This window comes from Gossypium raimondii, chromosome 4 (assembly GCF_025698545.1).
Source record: "Gossypium raimondii isolate GPD5lz chromosome 4, ASM2569854v1, whole genome shotgun sequence".
NCBI lineage: Eukaryota > Viridiplantae > Streptophyta > Magnoliopsida > Malvales > Malvaceae > Gossypium > Gossypium raimondii.
This window is the reverse complement of record NC_068568.1, coordinates 41,850,841-41,868,883: the sequence shown is the minus strand read 5'-3', so window position 1 is coordinate 41,868,883 and position 18,043 is coordinate 41,850,841. Positions and strand designations below refer to the sequence as shown.

The window sequence follows — 18,043 nt, the reverse complement described above, 5'->3', positions numbered from 1 at the left end:
ATTTTCATATATATATGTATATATTTACGTTTTAAGTGATTAAATACTCCCTTTTTCCCTTTTTAAAATATACTTATTTTTATTATTTTATATATGTATGGATAATTATTTTTTCTTTATTTTCATAAGTATATTATGTGTTGTATTTATATATAAATTCTATAACCTAAAATTTTATTTGTAAATTATATGTATATTTTAATCTTCATAATTTCCATGTGTACATCTTTTGATCCTTATTTATTTGTTTGTTATCCCATCCATTGTATAATTGTGTTTACATTTAATATTTTGCATGTCATGGATTACCTTTTTTTATTCATTTGCTTATATTATTTTTATGTCGATGATGTATTTATTATTATTATTATTATTATTATTATTATTATTATTATTATTATAGCATTTGTATGTATAAAATCACATTACATCATTTTTTTACTCAAATTTAAAGATAGAAAATTTTTTAAAATTGAGATAATGTTCGTATTTAGGATTTTCAAGGGAATTGAGCTCTAACGTATTGGGTTCTGATTTTTCTTCGTTAAATCCGACAATCGAGCATTTCTCTTCAATCAAAAAAATAAAAACTCATTATTGGGAATTCAACACGTTGTGTCCTAACGTATTGGATGTGACACATTGATTTCTCGAAATGAAGATTTTTTTAAAAATAATAAAGGAAATATTCCGAGTTTGGGATTTTAAAGGAATTGTGCCCTAACGTATTGGGTGTGATTTCTTAAATCTTGGATAAGTGGATGCTCTTTTAAAGTAAAGGAAATATTCCGAGTTTGGGATTCTAGAGGAATCGTGCCCTAACGTATTGGGTGTGATTTCTTAAATCTTGGATAAGTGGATGTTCTTTTAAAGTTTTATTGTACAAGTATTTTGGCCCAATTCATTTTGGGGAAAATTAGAATGCTGTGCCCTAACGCATTGGGTGTGGTATCTTCTTTCTCTGAAATAATAAGGGTCTTAATACGTAACCTTTTAAGTTTTGCTAAGGATTACGTTTTTTTCCAAATTCTCGACCTTAAGACACTAATTAATTAACTAGGTACCAATTTTGGGCGTTACGAGGGTGCTAATCCTTCCTCGTACGTAACTGACTCCCGGATCCGTTTTTCTAAAACTCGTAGACCAAAGCCGTTTTTTTTAGGTGATCCAATCACACCTCAATAAAAGATTGATGGCGACTCCCAAATTTTCATTTTTTTTAGAGTCGACAACCAAAAACTTTTATTTTTCAAAAAGATGGTTTCGACAGCTTGGCGACTCCACTGGGGACTTTTTTTTTAAAAAAAAGAGTCGAGCCATAAAGTTGATTAATTTTTGTCTTACGGTCGAGAAAAATATTTTTTTTAAAAAAATTCATGGCATCCTTTCGCATTCATTATCTTATTACTTAAATATTGTTTGCATTATACATTTCATGAGTTGAACAATTTTACCCTTTTAAGTGGGAGTAAGAAGTTATGCCTTCGTGAGGTTTTCACCTCCGTGTAGAGTAGTGGATTGCTTCTGGGATACATCCGTACCTATGTCTTCGTGAGATTTTCATCTCCGTGTAGCCATAGGGAAATGTATTCCCCTGAACCGAACTCGATCCATATGAGCTTATAATGGGTGAGGATTGAGGAATCTGCTGGTTCAGGTACCTTTACTCTAGAAGCCAAACTTCATATAATGAACCTTAGGAATCCACCCTAAGTAGAACTATACTAAACCCTAGTAGATATCTGAGTAGGAATTTTACTATTATATTATATGTTTATATGATACTGACTTTTCGTGTTTTATTTACATGTCATGGCATTTCATTTCATTATAAAAGAGGTGTTGATTCATGTTCAATTGCTAAATAGAGAGCTGGTCATAAGAAAATGGGTTTCTTGATAAAGTGGATGACAATATGGTTGTCCGAATATGGTCCAAGAACATATGATAAGAGAAGGATGATAATTTAATGAAGGACTATGGCTCCGTTGCCCAAGAATTCAAGATGACAAAGATTATTTGAGAACCGTTGAACCTTCTTAAAGAGAAGCCAACGAGCATCACGAGGATGAGCGAACAACAAGTTACGGCCCGGATCGAGAAAAAAGGAGATAGAAGAGACGTTTTTGAAGAGTTCGTGAAATTTATCTTAACGCTCGAATGAAAAAGAAGATCGAATGTCTTCGCCTATGAGGGTAAGGCCGTATAACTATTCATTTTATGTAAAGAGATTTGTTTTCTAGTAAAGTTCTTTAAATGGAATTGAATTAGAATCAACATCTCTTTATGCATTCATTGCATGCATTCACATTACATGATATCATATGCATTCAAGTCCACTAAAAGATTCTAATTGATATAAATCATTCTTTAATTAATCTGGAAACCAACCAGCCTACTAAACACCGCTACGGTACTCGATTGAAAACTAAGGATATGGATCAAAGGATGGAAAGACTAGAACAATCCCAAAAGGAAATGCAGGAGCAACTTCAAAAGCAAATGAATGAGCAGCAAAAAATGATAAACAAAATGATAGAATCTCAAGGGAGTATGATGACTCAGTTAACTCAATGGTTCAACAAAGGAACTGATAAAGGAAAAGGCTCTGTGCTCAATAATGAAGAAGGAGACAATGAAGGACCTGTTTATCCTCCAGACTTTACCCCCCAACCAGTTGAGATATATCCGCGTAGGTCCTTTGTTACCATTAATCCTCCGGGTGACGCTGCAACGCTATTGAATCTCCAAGCAGGATCAGGCTCTAACCCCGGAGCCAACTTTGTTAATCCTGCTATCCCTGATTTCGATGAGACGGCTAGAAAGGAGAAAATGAATGATGAATTGCCAAAACAGCTAGAGGAAAAGTACAAATGGTTGGAAGAGAAATTTAGAGCGATGGAATGTGCAGAAGGCTACTATGGGATGGATGCTAAAGAATTGAGTCTGGTTCCGGATTTAATGCTCCCTTACAAATTCAAAATGCCAGAGTTTGAGAAATATAATGGAACCAGTAGCCCCGAAGCTCATATTATCATGTTCTGCAGACGAATGACTGGTTATGTCAATAATGACCAACTCTTGATTTATTGCTTCCGGGATAGCCTCACAGGGGCAGCATCCAAGTGGTACAATCGATTGAACTGTACCCAGATTAATTCATGGAGAGATTTGGCACAGGCATTCATAAAGCAGTACAGTCATGTGACAGATATGGTTCTTGATAGAATCACCTTACAAAATTTGGAAAAGAAATCAAATGAAAGCTTTAGGCAGTATGTACAGAGGTGGAGGGAGGTCGCCGTCTAAGTTCAGCCACCGCTCTTGGAAAGGGAAATGACAATGTTATTCATAAATATATTGAAAGCTCTGTTCATCACACATATGTTAGGGAGTGCGACAAAAAGCTTTTCTGGCATAATCATAAATGGTGAAATGATTGAAAGTGCCATAAAGAGCGGAAAGATTGATGCTGGAGGAAATAACAGAAGGCAAGCCTCAAAAGAAAATGGAAATGAGGTGAACAGCGTGAATACGTACGGCAAATCGATTGCTAACCAACAGGGTTCATCAAGACAAGAATTAGGTGTGAAGCCAGGTACTGAAAAGCTCTAGTTCACACCAATTCCAATGTCGTACAAGGAGCTGTATCAAAGCTTATTCAATGCGCATGTTGTTGCTCCTTTACATGTGAAGCCTCCACAGCCCCCGTATCCCAAATGGTATGATGCAAGTGCACAATGTGATTATCATGCAGGAATTACAGGGCATTCTATAGAAAATTACATTACCTTCAAAAAGCTAGTTGAAAAATTCATCAACATGGGTATTGTCAAGATAGATAGTTCATCTAGTACCCAGTCATGATTGAATATGAAGGGGTGTCGAGAAGTGTTCACGATGAAACAACTGAAGAAGAGACCTTGTCAGATTTTTGCCCTTATAGACTTGGGAGTGCTTTAAATAATTAGACTGTAGAAGAAGCCCCTGTAGTATTTAGAGATTACTTAGAGTAATGTTTAAAACACACTTGTTGCCTTCAGCCTAGAGGTAATAAGAATTCCTTTATGAAATAGGCTCATGTCTGAATGTTGTTATTTTAATAAAATACATCTTTGCATTCATTTTTTAAGCCAATATTCTTTCATTCTTTTCGAATAATTATTCATTCATAATTGTACAAATGATTATTCATACATTCTTTTGTATATTCTTTGGTACCTATTATGGGTCTCCAGATATCAACGACATGAGTGATGCTGTTACGGATTCAGAAGTTCCTTTTAGTGGTATCTGTGTTTAAAGAGATCTCATGACTTTAAAGATGGCATAGATTGTAGCCTATTTTCAGACTTGTTATAGATGGTCGAACAGGAATGAAATCTTACCTCATGAGGAGACAATGGAGATTGTGACCTTAAGAGAACGTGCATAACCGAAGAAATGAAGCAGAACCTTGTTGAGTTACTTCAAAGAGTTCAAAGATGTCTTCGTATGGTCATGCTTGGGTATGCATTGACATTGTAATCTGGACAACAATGCAATATCAAAAAAATTTTACAGTATGTTCAAGATTAACATCATGAACGATGCATTCTTTGCCGGGGCAATGCCTTCTTCTTTGGCTCATAATGGTTTAGCCCGTCGAAGTCAAGTTGTCATTTCTCTGTTGTTGGATTTTATATTAATTGAATAGGAAGATCCAAAGTTTTCATCATAGTTAAAAGTATGCCCCAAAATGCTCTATCAAATAAATTTGATCACAAAGAAGATTTTACATTGATTCTGATCGAAAGGGATAACGAAGACTTGTCTAATCCTATGAGTTCAGATTCAAAAAAATAAAAAAAACAAAAAAAACAAAAAATGAAAAAAAAGGGAAAATGGAGAGGCCAAAGTGAAAACCCGCAAAGGGCACTTTGAGACCAAAGGGGATTTGAGTTGAAAACCCGAAAAGGGCGGCTCAAATATTGATCAGAATGGGGCACGAGGTGATTAGAGCAACTCAAATTTTAACCAGATTGGGGCATGTGGTGATCTTGTTATACCTGAATTATCAAGAAAAGGTAGGCAACATCTTGGGGCATTTGCAGAGTACTGTGGATCTCCTAAACACATGTCAAACTCAGATGGATCTTCAAAAAAAAAGTTTGTACAGAGAAGTTCAAGTTGCGATATCTAGGGCACCCAATATTCATATTATTTATACTAAATTTGTTATTCTCGGAACATTTCATTCGTTTCCAAGATACGTATTCCCAATTAATCTCTTTGTTATTCTTCTTTACTATCTTTGATAATTTATTTCAAGCTATGCTCAGAATTATCTCTATTTTATCCATCGTTTTGTTCTTTTTGCAAGCATGTTGCATTAGAATAATGATCAATGGACTAATAAAATTTTCACGAAGGAAGTTTTGCATATTACTCTAAAAGTTTCTAAATAATACAAGAGCCTAAAACAGGACTATTATTTAGAACGCACCGGGTTTAAAGGTTAGAAATCTGAAAAGGAACAGTCTAAACTAGGACTTTCTCTTTGGATTTTGTTGTCAAAAAATTGGATGTCGTGTTGATGACAAAGCCTAGATCAACAAGCAATTAATGATCACCAGGCAATAGAAAGAGGTTACCTCAGGGAAGAGAGCCTTCAGTTGCGCATGAGCCTTTGGTACGACACCTTGGGAATGGTGTAAGAGACTAGAAAGATTTAGATCCTGTATCTTTGAATTGTGATAGGAGAGGATTGAAGAAAAGTCATATACTCTTGGGTTACAGTGGGAGAACGATGGTATAAATTTTTGCTCCCCAATGGATTAAACTTGGAGGTTCACAGTGGGGGGCAACCTGGCTAAATGTTTCTTCAGAAAAGCCAGTCAAGCAAGAAGGCGTTGTAGCACGTTAGTCACAAAGCCTTAATAAACTTCGAGTAATGACAACCTAAGCGGGATCATTCTCAAAAAAATAAAATTTTGCATTCATGCAAGCACCATTCATACATGTCTAGTTAGGAGCATTTGATACATTTTGATCATGCCATTCTAATCATTAGGCATAGTTAGGTTCATTATACAGGTCATGCTCCCTAAAGAACAGATCAGTGAAAGAGCAGATCTTGTCTTCTTGCATCGACAGCGAAGCAGATCGAAAACAAAGCCTTGCCTTCCTCGTTTGTAGTGGAGCAGGTTAAAGATAGCAGATCTTGCCTTCCTGCATTGACAGCGAAGCAGATCGAAGATGGCGAATTTTACCTCCCTGTGGTTATAGTGGAGTACATTGAAGCCAGTAATTCTACTTCCCTGGGCAACAGTGGAATAGATTGAAGATTTTAGATCTTATCTCTCTAAGCAGTAGTGGAGCAGATAGAAGATGGCGGATTTTACCTCTTTGTGCTTATAGTGGAGTACATTGAAGCCAATAATTCTACTTCCCTGGGAAACAGTGGAATAGATTTAAGATTTCAGATCTTATCTCCCTAAGCAGTAGTGGAGCAGATCGAAGATGGCAGATTTTACCTCCCTGTGGTTATAGTGGAGTACATTTAAGCCAGTAATTCTACTTCTCTGGGCAACAGTGGAATAGATTGAAGATTTCAGATCTTATCTCCCTAAGCAGTAGTGGAGCAGATCGAAGATGGCGGATTTTACCTCCCTGTGGTTATAGTGGAGTACATTGAAGCCAGTAATTCTACTTCCCTGGGCAACAGTGGAATAGATTGAAGATTTCATATCTTATCTCCCTAAGTAGTTGTAAAGTAGATCGAAGATGGTAGATTTTACCTCCCTATGGTTACAGTGGAGTACATTGAAGCCAGTAATCCTATCTCCCTGGTCAGCAGTGGAATAGGTTGAAGACTGTAAGTATTATCTCCCTGCAGTTGCAGTGGAATAGATTGAAGCACTAGCTCCTATACTTCTAGGAAGGAATGAGGCTACTTGAAGAAGAAGAGTTTCATGTTCCAGCAAGACCGGGCAAAATTGGGCATTTTTAAAGTATTTGCTCCGTTCCTGTTACATGACAACGAGCAAAGAGGGGCAAATGTAATACCCAATTTTAGCCCGGGCTCACATATGGAAACATAATTTTTGAGGATATGCAATCTTAGATATGATATGCAATCTTAGATATGATATATAATCTTAGATATGATTTTGTAATCTTAGAGATTTAATTTGTAGATACCCTTTAATCTCAGTCGTTGATGTAATTGATCTATACCGTTGGATTTGGGGACGCTCAACTATAAATAGAGGCTTCTCCCTTCATTGTAAAGGAAAAAAAGAAAAAGAGGAGGAGGAATAAAAAAAGAACGATTGACAGTTTTTTAAATGTGGCTTACTATTTTTTTCTTTCGATTATTTGTTTTACTTATTTACGATTTTAAAAAAGGGAGAAGGTGATACCACTGCGAATTTTATTTATTTATTTTTATTTAGCCCCTCCGCCTTTTAATGTTTTTGTAATTAAGTTTTCTTTATTTTTTTAATTTACCCTTTTATTTATTTTAAATTTCAATTTAATCCTTTTGAACGACGCCGTTTTAGAGGAGAAGGGAAAATTTCCCTTCCAGCCCCTCTATGTAACTCGCGCGTTCAAATTAGTCCTTTTACTTTTATTTATTTGCGGATTTACCCCAGATATTGTAATTGCAATTCAATTTAGTTTTTTTATGTTCTTTTATTTATTTTATTAATTAATAGTGTAATTATTATTTTTATTCTAATTTTTTATCTATAAATATTCTTTTATATGTACACATATATATATTTTAAAAAACAAATATTTTCCTATTTTTAATGAATATTTTCATATATATATATATATGTATATATTTACGTTTTTAAGTGATTAAATACTCTCCTTTTTTCCTTTTTAAAATATACTTATTTTTATTATTTTATATATGTATGTATAATTATTTTTTCTTTATTTTCATAAGTATATTATGTGTTGTATTTATATATAAATTCTATAACCTAAAATTTTATTTGTAAATTATATGTATATTTTAATCTTCATAATTTCCATGTGTACATCTTTTGATCCTTATTTATTTGTTTGCTATCCCATCCATTGTATAATTGTGTTTACATTTAATATTTTGCATGTCATGGATTACATTTTTTATTCATTTGCTTATATTATTTTTATGTCGATGATGTATTTATTATTATTATTATTATAGCATTTGTATGTATAAAATCACATTACATCATTTTTTACTCAAATTTAAAGATAGAAAATTTTTTAAAATTGAGATAATGTTCGTATTTAGGATTTTCAAGGGAATTGAGCCCTAACGTATTGGGTTCCGATTTTTCTTCGTTAAATCCGACAATCGAGCATTTCTCTTCAATCAAAAAAATAAAAACTCATTATTGGGAATTCAACACATTGTGTCCTAACGTATTGGATGTGACACATTGATAATGAAGATTTTTTTAAAAATAATAAAGGAAATATTCCGAGTTTGGGATTTTAAAAGAATTGTGTCCTAACGTATTGGGTGTGATTTCTTAAATCTTGGATAAGTGGATGTTCTTTTAAAGTAAAGGAAATATTCCGAGTTTGGGATTCTAGAAGAACCGTGCCCTAACGTATTGGGTGTGATTTCTTAAATCTTGGATAAGTGGATGTTCTTTTAAAGTTTTATTGTACAAGTATTTTGGCCCAATTCATTTTGGGGAAAATTAGAATGCTGTGCCCTAACGCATTGGGTGTGGTATCTTCTTTCTTTGAAATAATAAGGGTCTTAATACGTAACCTTTTAAGTTTTGCTAAGGATTACGTTTTTTTTCAAATTCTCGACCTTAAGACACTAATTAATTAACTAGGTACCAATTTTGGGCGTTACGAGGGTGCTAATCCTTCCTCGTACGTAACTGACTCCCGGATCCGTTTTTCTAAAACTCGTAGACCAAAGCCGTTTTTTTTAGGTGATCCAATCACACCTCAATAAAAGATTGGTGGCGACTCCCAAATTTTCATTTTTTTTAGAGTCGACAACCAAAAACTTTTATTTTTCAAAAAGATAGTTTCGACACATTTTATATGTCACGTCAATAAATAATTCATAAATTATAAAAATAAAATAAATCAAAGTTAAAATTGAAAAAATATATAAAAAGTTCATGAAATTTAAATATATATAGTACAGACACAACTACACATAGATTGCCATGCAGATCGTCAGATTTAAAATTTTAATATTTTAGTTAGTATTCTCATAAGAAAAACATTATTTTGACACTTTTAAAAGGTTGATAGTCAATTTTGACATTTTTTTAAAAATTGAGTCAAATTTAGCTCAAAAAAAAAAAGAACAATGACCAAATTGATAAAATATATAAACGTAAAGGGTTAAATTTGACATTATCCCTATTTTAAAAAATTTCCTGCGAAATGATAAATATATGTTTGAAACAAAACTTACAAAAAAAAAAGTGGGGGATAATATTAAGAAATATAAAGCAAAAGGTGGGGGGTGGGGGGGAGGAAGCAATGGTGCAGCAGGAGAGATGAAGAAGATGAATGAATGAATGGGTGAAAATATTAAAGCAGTGGATAGATGAAGATAAGACCCTATCCCTAAAACATGGCTCCAATGATATGTGGGGTTGTGTTAGATAGTCAACCTCAGCTGTTCTTTTCGATGTTTATTTGTTTTTGGATATGTCCACACATTCCTGGCAATGCCGCCTGCTTTCTGGCTCCTTTCACAATGGAAGAAATTTGAGAAACTAGCCATGTTTTCCCCCTATAATTTGAGTGGGAGAGAATGGATTTTTTTGTAATTATTTTTATACGAAAAATTGTTAAAATAATTTTATAACTATTTTACTTTTTTTTAAAATATTAGTGGCTGACATTTAAATATAAACTCGTAGCAACATTCAAATGATATTTAGTAAAAAACTTCGCTGACTGTCCGATTAGTTCATCTGCAAGAATTGCATAGCGTGTAGGGGCGGCTGGCTTTGCTTAACTGATCCCCTCCGTTTGAAATGACCATATTTGCAAATTCTGAACTGAGAAAAGTGAGGATCGTATTACCATTGGAAACTTAAAGTGTTCTTATATGTATCACTTGTTTCTTGTAATAATGTTGGATGTCAACATATTTAACAACGGAACAAAGATTATGTCGACATGCATGTATATCCGATATGAATATTGTATATAAATATATATCCGAAGAGTTGGAGATGAGAAACCTTACCCAATAATGTTATGTTATTGCCATTCCCTTAGCAAAAGGATAAAATGCTCTTACCTTCCATTGCAAATTCACAAGTTAGACAAGCTTAAGAAAAAAAAAACCAATTACATATCAGTGAGGTCAGTGCGTTTGAAGCATAGCTATGCATTAACAAGACTTTCATAAATCAGCTTTACACCCCTAATCTACACACCGAGTCCAGCAGAAGCAATTCCGATGTTTGAACTTTTCTTGAGGCACCTGTGCTTAAACTGCCGAGAAAAAAAAGACAACCTGATTCGTATATCAAGGCACCATTCCGATTTCATCAGTTCTTTCGCTTCGAACTTGCCTTAAGACTATCTATTCTGATTCTAACCTCTGAAGGCAACTCACTAGAAGTCCGGGCCTCCGAACTTTCCGAAAGTCTTCTTTGTGTTGCATCATATTCCGTGCTTTCCGGCCTTCGTCTTTGTATTTGTATTCTATCATGTTCCATAGGTCGAAATCGAATCTGAAAAGCCCTATAGGAAAGTAGAGGTAGTAGCGCGGCAATAACAACAAGAAGGGTGGTGAGCCAGTACAGGATGCTCGGAGCACAAGCTTCGACAAAAACCTTGTATGCTGTGGTAGATACTGTCGGAGGAATCGAACCATAAACCACCAAGAATATATACCAAAAGGCAATGCTTCCCCATATGAACAGATGCTGGATCCATGTGAAGTAATTGATCGACAACGCCATTTGACAATTTACAGTCCAAACTACACATGTATACATTGTCACCCCAAGAACCGAATAATCGGCAACTTGACCATCTTTGCGGAATGCTGGACCAGTTATTGAGTTGGTTGTTAAGAAGTATATGATTATGGAACTAAGAAGTCCATTAAACATCCAACCAAGAATACGGGGCCAATTGAAGAGGATATTCCGCACACCCTCTTGATATAATAAAGGATGCTGCAAAAGAAAAGACGGACATTCTAAGCTCATATGCACAGGAGGTAGCAGTTCGGAACACGCAAAAACAAGTTTCTTCAGAGTGAAACTGCATCTATGACATTAACATACAGAATTGTTTACCTTGAGGCAAAGTCTGGCTGAAACATCCTGATCAAAAACACCAAGAGCGATTACAGGAAGCGAAGTGAAGAAGACATTGTAGCATGACATGTACCAATCGTTATAAGCAGGCTGACCGGAGAAAGAAGTGTAGGCCTCGAACCAAAACAAGGTAAATCCAAAAGTGATGTTCTTGTAGAAAAAGTAGCAGATCTGCAATGACCGAAAACATACCTACGATTTCAGCACGAATATTCATTTTTTGTTAAATGTTTGCCTAATCCATTCCCGGAAATGGAAGAAATCACCAAAAAAATTGTTAAAGGTCCATACTCCAAAAGTATAACACCGATTCGAAGACCAGAGTCTTATGCAAAATGAAAAAAATCCATTGACAAAGACTATCGTTCTCAAGATATCAAAATAATAAGATTATCTGAGTTTAACTTTGCAGCATGGGGAAAACCAATGAGAACATTCTTACCATCATCGATATTCGCCTGTAACACCAATGGCCATGCACCAGTAATAAACGTTCCAAAAAACGAAATTGAGCTATCGCAAAATCACTTGCCATAACAGCCTGCAGTTCATGATAGTTATTAGAAGTAAGTTAGAAACCAGACAAACAGTTAAATATCTTGAAGACAGGACATGGTCTAAACCAAAATATGAGGTCTAGCAGTAAGAAGAAATTCATAAGTTTGAGTTCATTCTTCCTTCGAAGAGGAAAATTCATAGAAAGCCACATATTCTATCAAATCAAATATCCCCATAAAATGGATGAACTATCAAGCATAAGCCTCAAAAAGGTGCAGAAAGCCAGGTTACCAAAACGGAAGGTGGCAAGGGAAAAGAGCCAAGGCAATGCTATAAAAGGATCATTGGAAGAAATCACTTCATGCCTAGGCAAAAACAGATAAAATAGCAGAACCACATCTCGAGAAAGAACACCTTTGCATGATTTGACTTCTCTAATCCCCAGAAACAAAAAGAAATGTACAAATTATAAGAGAAGACCTAGTTGCTCATCTCGAGTGTGAGGGACAGATATGGGGATGTATCCAACACGTGCATGTTTTTTTCTCATATAAATGCTTTAGAGTTCTTGGAGGATCATATCTCATTCTCATTTCCAAATATGTGTTGGATACTAATGTTGGACACAGATACTTCCAAAACAAAAAAGGAATCAGAGCAATATAGGAGAATCCTACGAGAACAAAGACATAATTTTACCTGCATCCCTTCGACTCCACTTATGCCTACCCCAATATCAGCCTCTTGAAGCATACCAACATCGTTTGCTCCATCACCAATAGCTAGTGTTGTTCTACCCGTAACGGATTTCACCAGTCTTGTAATCTGCATATATACTAGAATTTTATCAAATTATTTTCACGTCAATTGCTTCAAAGTCTGATAATCCTTACAAAAATCCCATCACTTGCTTGGCTCCACAAACATGATACTTACAACAGCCTTTTGTTTCGGTGAAGATCGACAGCATATAACAGTAGCACAACGCATTGCAAGATCCATAAAGCTGTCTACCAGATTCTTGTCCATAGCATAAGTCAAGGACTTGCCATCAATTATCAGGCCAAACTCAGTTGAACTTTCTTCAGTCACTTGAGATTTTGCCTTGCGTATTTGCAGCTTTATACTTTTAAGAGAAGCCTAAAAATATAATAGATTCAGATTTTTCCCAATATGGATTGCATTAATATCACTTCAGAATAAAGTAGTCTATACCTCAGCAATGGCCTCCTTATCCCCTTCTTTTTCCAGGGCTAAAATTTCCAGCAACTCTAGCGTGATCACAATCTGTTTCATTCCATGTCTTATTAGACTGCATGCATACCTGTGGAAATGCAGTATTTATAGCATTTACATTCATTAAACTATAGAAAATAAGTTCGGTTCAAGTTCTACGATACCCAATATTAACAGCAGTTCCCCTTTTGTCGCCTGTCAAGACCCATATTCCGATTCCAGCACGTGCAAGCTTGTCAATACAGTCTGGGACCTGCATAATGAAGAAACATAGTAGTTTATAAAAACCATAAATAATTAGATTAGACAACAAAACCAATTCATGTAACACAATTTGGCACTTATTTTCTTTGTTAAGATATTACAGATGTTTCAATATAAAACAATAGGATGATATATTAAAGCACATATTGAGATAGGTCAGTGGTTTCAGAAGTTTCATTAGAAATTATAGTAATAATAGTTGCAACAAATCCCAAACTAATTTAACTGACCCCCTTTTGTAATTTGTCTTCAACAGCTGTGGCACCGAGAAGAATTAAGTCCCTTTCAATTTGGCCAGCCAATTCATCCATCAAAACATCTCGATCAGCAGATACAGAAGTTTTGGCCTTCAGAAATTCTTGTTCCCAAGTTTTATACTCATCATCATCAAGCTCACGATATGCAACTGCCATGGTTCGTAATCCTGCCTCAGAATATTTTTCAATATGCTCCTTGGTCTGTTCCTCATACGCCCTACCTTCTTTCGAAAGCCTTTCAAATATAACACTGCACATATTGAGAAAAATGAAGATATTACATCAACTCAACTGTTCTACAACTTCATAAAATTCTACCACAATATATCTGCATGAGGAAGCATGGGTTACAAGTTATGACCTGTCTGCACCCTTGACAAGGAGCAACAACTGGTTCTCTGGGTTCTTTACAATTACTGACATCCTTTTCCGAGCACTACTGAACTCCAAAACATGAAGAAGCTCGTATACTCTGCAAAGTAGAAACGAATTCATTCACAGCTGCCTTGTGAAGCTGTTCATTTTATGTAGCTCGACAACTGTTTTTATTTTTGGGGAGATAAGATTAATAATGAGCATAACAAGATTGAGATGGTGTGAAAGGTTACAAAAAAGTTACCTGTCAACTCTTATGCCACTCGTGGGATCTAATTCACGCAATTTTATGCTTGTTGGATTCCTTACAAAAAACTCAAAACCAACCTCTCGAGCAGCAATGACAAATGCTGCTTCATCAGGTGACTCAGCTTCATACATAATCTCATCAGGACCCATTACTTCAGGAACTGCTGTATGGCAAGTTGCTAAGACCCGAAAGAACCTTTGTATGACATCCCTTTGAGGTTCAGACACCCATTTCCCATCCATAATACGTTCATCTCTGAAGTTGAAACCCTTGATGGATTTTTTTGATTCAGAAGCATCAATAGGCGCCTGTTCAGTCAATTGCTCACCTCTTTTCCTCGCCAGAGCAATTTCAACCTCTGTCATGCCACGACCATAGAGAGTACCAGCTATTGAACATTTCACAAACTCCATCGAGTTGCATGTCAAAGTGCCAGTTTTGTCGGAGAGTATAGTATGGACCTGACCAAGTTCCTCATTCAAATTAGATGTCCGTGCATGCGCTGGCCTATCCATTTCCTCATCATACATAGCCTGATCTTGGTTAATGAAAATGCTTTGTAAAACCTTGCAAATCTCAATCGAGACATACAATGATATGGGTATCAAATATCCATACAACATAAGACCAGTCAAACAATGCAAAAATGCAGCCACTGCTGGTCTTCTGGGGTCAAAGAATACAGTTGTTTTATCTGGTCGGAGATACCACCTTGTATAATTTCCACCGCTAAGATCGTTATTAGTTTCAATTCCAAAAAACAGAGATCCTATGAATGATACCAAAATCAGAGCACTGAAAAGGACATATATTATCCTATCCATCCTCCTCTCAATCTTAGTCCTCTTGGAAGGAGGATCTGTTGCATTCTGCATTACTTTTGTGTCATGTCCAGTAAAAATAACCACACCGAAGATATATTCAGTATTCTTCAGTTTAGAATCTCGCAAAAGGATCTGCTGTGGGGAAAGTGAGTATTGTTGACAATCAGAGTACAATGTTCCGATGAAAGAATAAAGATGCTCGTTTGGATCCTCACACTTGATCACAGCTCTAAATTCCTTGAGGCTCTCTGCACTAGACCGGAAGTATGTTACGTTGAGAGCATGCTTTAACTTTAAATTAGTCTCTCCATCAAGGTTCATTGTCTCAACATAGCAAACACCATCTTCGTAGCTTGAAGAAAGTAGGAGTATATCAGCAGGAAAATATTCGTCCTTGCACACCTTAACAAGCTCACCAACACGGAGATCCTTCCATTTGGTTTGTCTAAAGGAACATGAACTTTTATCGTAAACTTCAACCTTCCGATTGTTTGCCTCTATATCCTGAAAACCATGGAGACTGCTACATTAGATGTCTTACATACATTCAAATAAAACTTATTGGAATGAAGAGTGCCCACGGAAGCAAGAAGACTAACACATATCACAACAAAATGACAAACAAAGGGCCGAATACAACACCGATGCATACATTTCAGTGTATCAGCAATCAGAAAATGAAAATTGGATCGAGATTAAATTTCAACAATGTAGCTAAACAAGGTTCAGTTACAAGCCAAATATAATATTGGAAAATTGAAGCTGCATCAACCCTATATAAAAGGAGTTTTTAGCTTACCTTATTAAATATGAAGGGAAAAAAACAGAAATGATAACTTTTATTCTCACAATGACACTCTTCATTAAACTACTGAGAAAATAATTTGCAGGCACAAAAAAGACCCTTCAAATACATGGAAATAGGTGGAAATAATTGAACATGCTTATGTCAGACACATATCAACATCTAACACTCACACTCAAGTCCAAGAATGCTTTATTGTTATAATCATGACAAAGCATAGAAAACCTCTTAAGACAGGACAGGAGAATTTAATTACCATATCCAAGTTTGTGAGCTTGGACCATCTGATGTGAAACTTTTGTCCTCAAGTGCCTTTGAACTTGCTTTTAATGTGTCTAAATTTAATATTTACAGATCAAGTCATTGCAGTCTTAATAAAAGCAGTAAATTCAATTACGGTGCATCTATTTTGAAATCGGGTTAATAACAAAGAACAAGACAGGAATCATACTCCCACTATCATATATGGACAAGCAAATTAAAATTACCATGAAATAAAATAGCATGTTCGTTAATAGTAGCCGTTTTTATTTATGGGAACAACAAAAATACCGGGACATTAATCAAAAACCTTGATGGTATATCATGCGATGCAACAGATTTACCGACAACAATGTGAAATTTTGTGACCTATTTTACGGTACAATTTGTCCTATTTGTTAAACACATTTGGTATAGTTTGAACTTGTTTATTGTTTTTATTTTACAGAATACAATTTGAACCGAAAGCATTCAATAGGAAGCGAACAAACAGTTACAGCAAAGCACCAAAAGGAGAGTAAGAAATTCAAGCATCACCTGGAGGTTTCGCCTCCAATCTTCGACACCCTCTTTGGCCATTGTAGCTCCAATCACCACAACGAGAGGCAGAATAATGCTTGGTGCTGAATACGGAGCCAACGGACTAAAAGAAACACAAGCTACAACAAGAAAATAGATATTTGCAACCCTCCTAAACTGCTCAAACAAAGACTTTGGGATGAAATTAACTGCTGTATACTTGGTAGTGGAGACATAATTCCCCCGATACCTGAGCCGAATTTGCTCTTGACTATCAGGTTCGTTGCAATACACCACTCTTGAGTACCCTTTTTGCCCGATTTCGGCATGATCGTCTCGAGAACTCGACCGACAACACGCAAATGAGCAAAGCTTGCTTAACTGTATGCTTCTTTTCCTTATTCTAGCCATTGCCAAAGCTTAAATCCAGACAGGGTTGTCTCTTTTTTAGCAATAGATCACTAAAGAACTCAGATTTCCCTCACAATTATCAATCACATTAACCTTCCAAATCAACCACATACAAAAGTAATAATCTTCCAATTTCCCTTTATAACACTATGAACAGTAACCCCCTTCCCAATCCAATCAAATTCACCAAAACATAAACAAAAATAAACCCAATGAGTAAAAATTCTTATCTTTGCACCCACATGAGCTTTGAATGCCTTTGATTTCTGAGCTAAAATCCCAACACAGAAAGTGCATGAACAAGCATTTTAAAAAAAAAAAAAGCTCAACTCTTTATTTTAAAAATACAAGAAAAACCTCATATTTGTAACCTTAACTGCACCAATTTAAGACAACCCAACAAATGAAAAAAGTCTTTAAAAAAAAAAGTAAATCCTTATTACAAACAACAAGTTTTCTATCAAAAGAAAATTCCTTACTCTCAGTTGAAGTTGCAGAGATCTCTTCCTTGTTGCCTGAAAGTTCCAAACTTATAAAGAAGTGTGAGAAAGGCAATATAAAATAAAATAAAAAAGTGAGGTGCTTTGCGTTAGTCTTAGAGTAGTTAGCTTTGCCGCTGTTATAAGCAAGAACTAACCATGAAAACTTAACATAGATGGCATAGCACTGGATGATTGTCTTAAACACAAAATGGGACAAAACAAAACCAGGGTAAATTACATTTAAGACATCTGTAGTTCAACATTTTGCAATAAGATCCCAATTTCTTTTTCCCAAGATTCAAGTTTTGAATAAATATAAAAAAGATAATAAAAAAGTTTATCAGAGGTTTTCATGTATAATGTTCTAAGTGAAAGGGCTAATTTACTCATATGCTGAAAAAATTGATATTTGACCATGTATGCTTTTTATTTTTTGAAATTTACCGATATATCTTAGGTTTGGAGAGAGAAAGGAAAATGCGTCCTATAGTGTACGTCTTCACTGAAAACACATCTTACATGGTGCACTTTCAAGCAAGTCAGTTAGAAACGTGC

General features: G+C 35.3%; 1 protein-coding gene across 2 annotated transcripts; it reads right to left on the bottom strand.

Moving 5' to 3' along the window:
- Positions 1-10,215: 10,215 nt before the first annotated feature.
- LOC105779792 (probable phospholipid-transporting ATPase 8) lies at positions 10,216-17,637 on the bottom strand. 2 transcript variants are annotated; one of them, XM_012603717.2, is made up of 13 exons: positions 17,486-17,637; positions 16,846-17,014; positions 16,614-16,735; positions 14,181-15,514; positions 13,923-14,033; positions 13,535-13,811; positions 13,205-13,293; positions 13,020-13,128; positions 12,741-12,944; positions 12,504-12,629; positions 11,749-11,847; positions 11,286-11,477; positions 10,216-11,162 (listed from the first exon to the last, which is right to left on the bottom strand). In XM_012603717.2, exons 2-13 carry the CDS (start codon positions 16,922-16,924, stop codon positions 10,527-10,529), a joined length of 3,378 nt encoding a protein of 1,125 aa, XP_012459171.1. In that variant the 5' UTR covers positions 16,925-17,014; positions 17,486-17,637; the 3' UTR covers positions 10,216-10,526. The 2 variants fall into 2 exon arrangements, with proteins under 2 accessions (XP_012459171.1, XP_012459170.1); XM_012603716.2 differs by having other exon boundaries at positions 16,614-17,014.
- Positions 17,638-18,043: the final 406 nt, after the last annotated feature.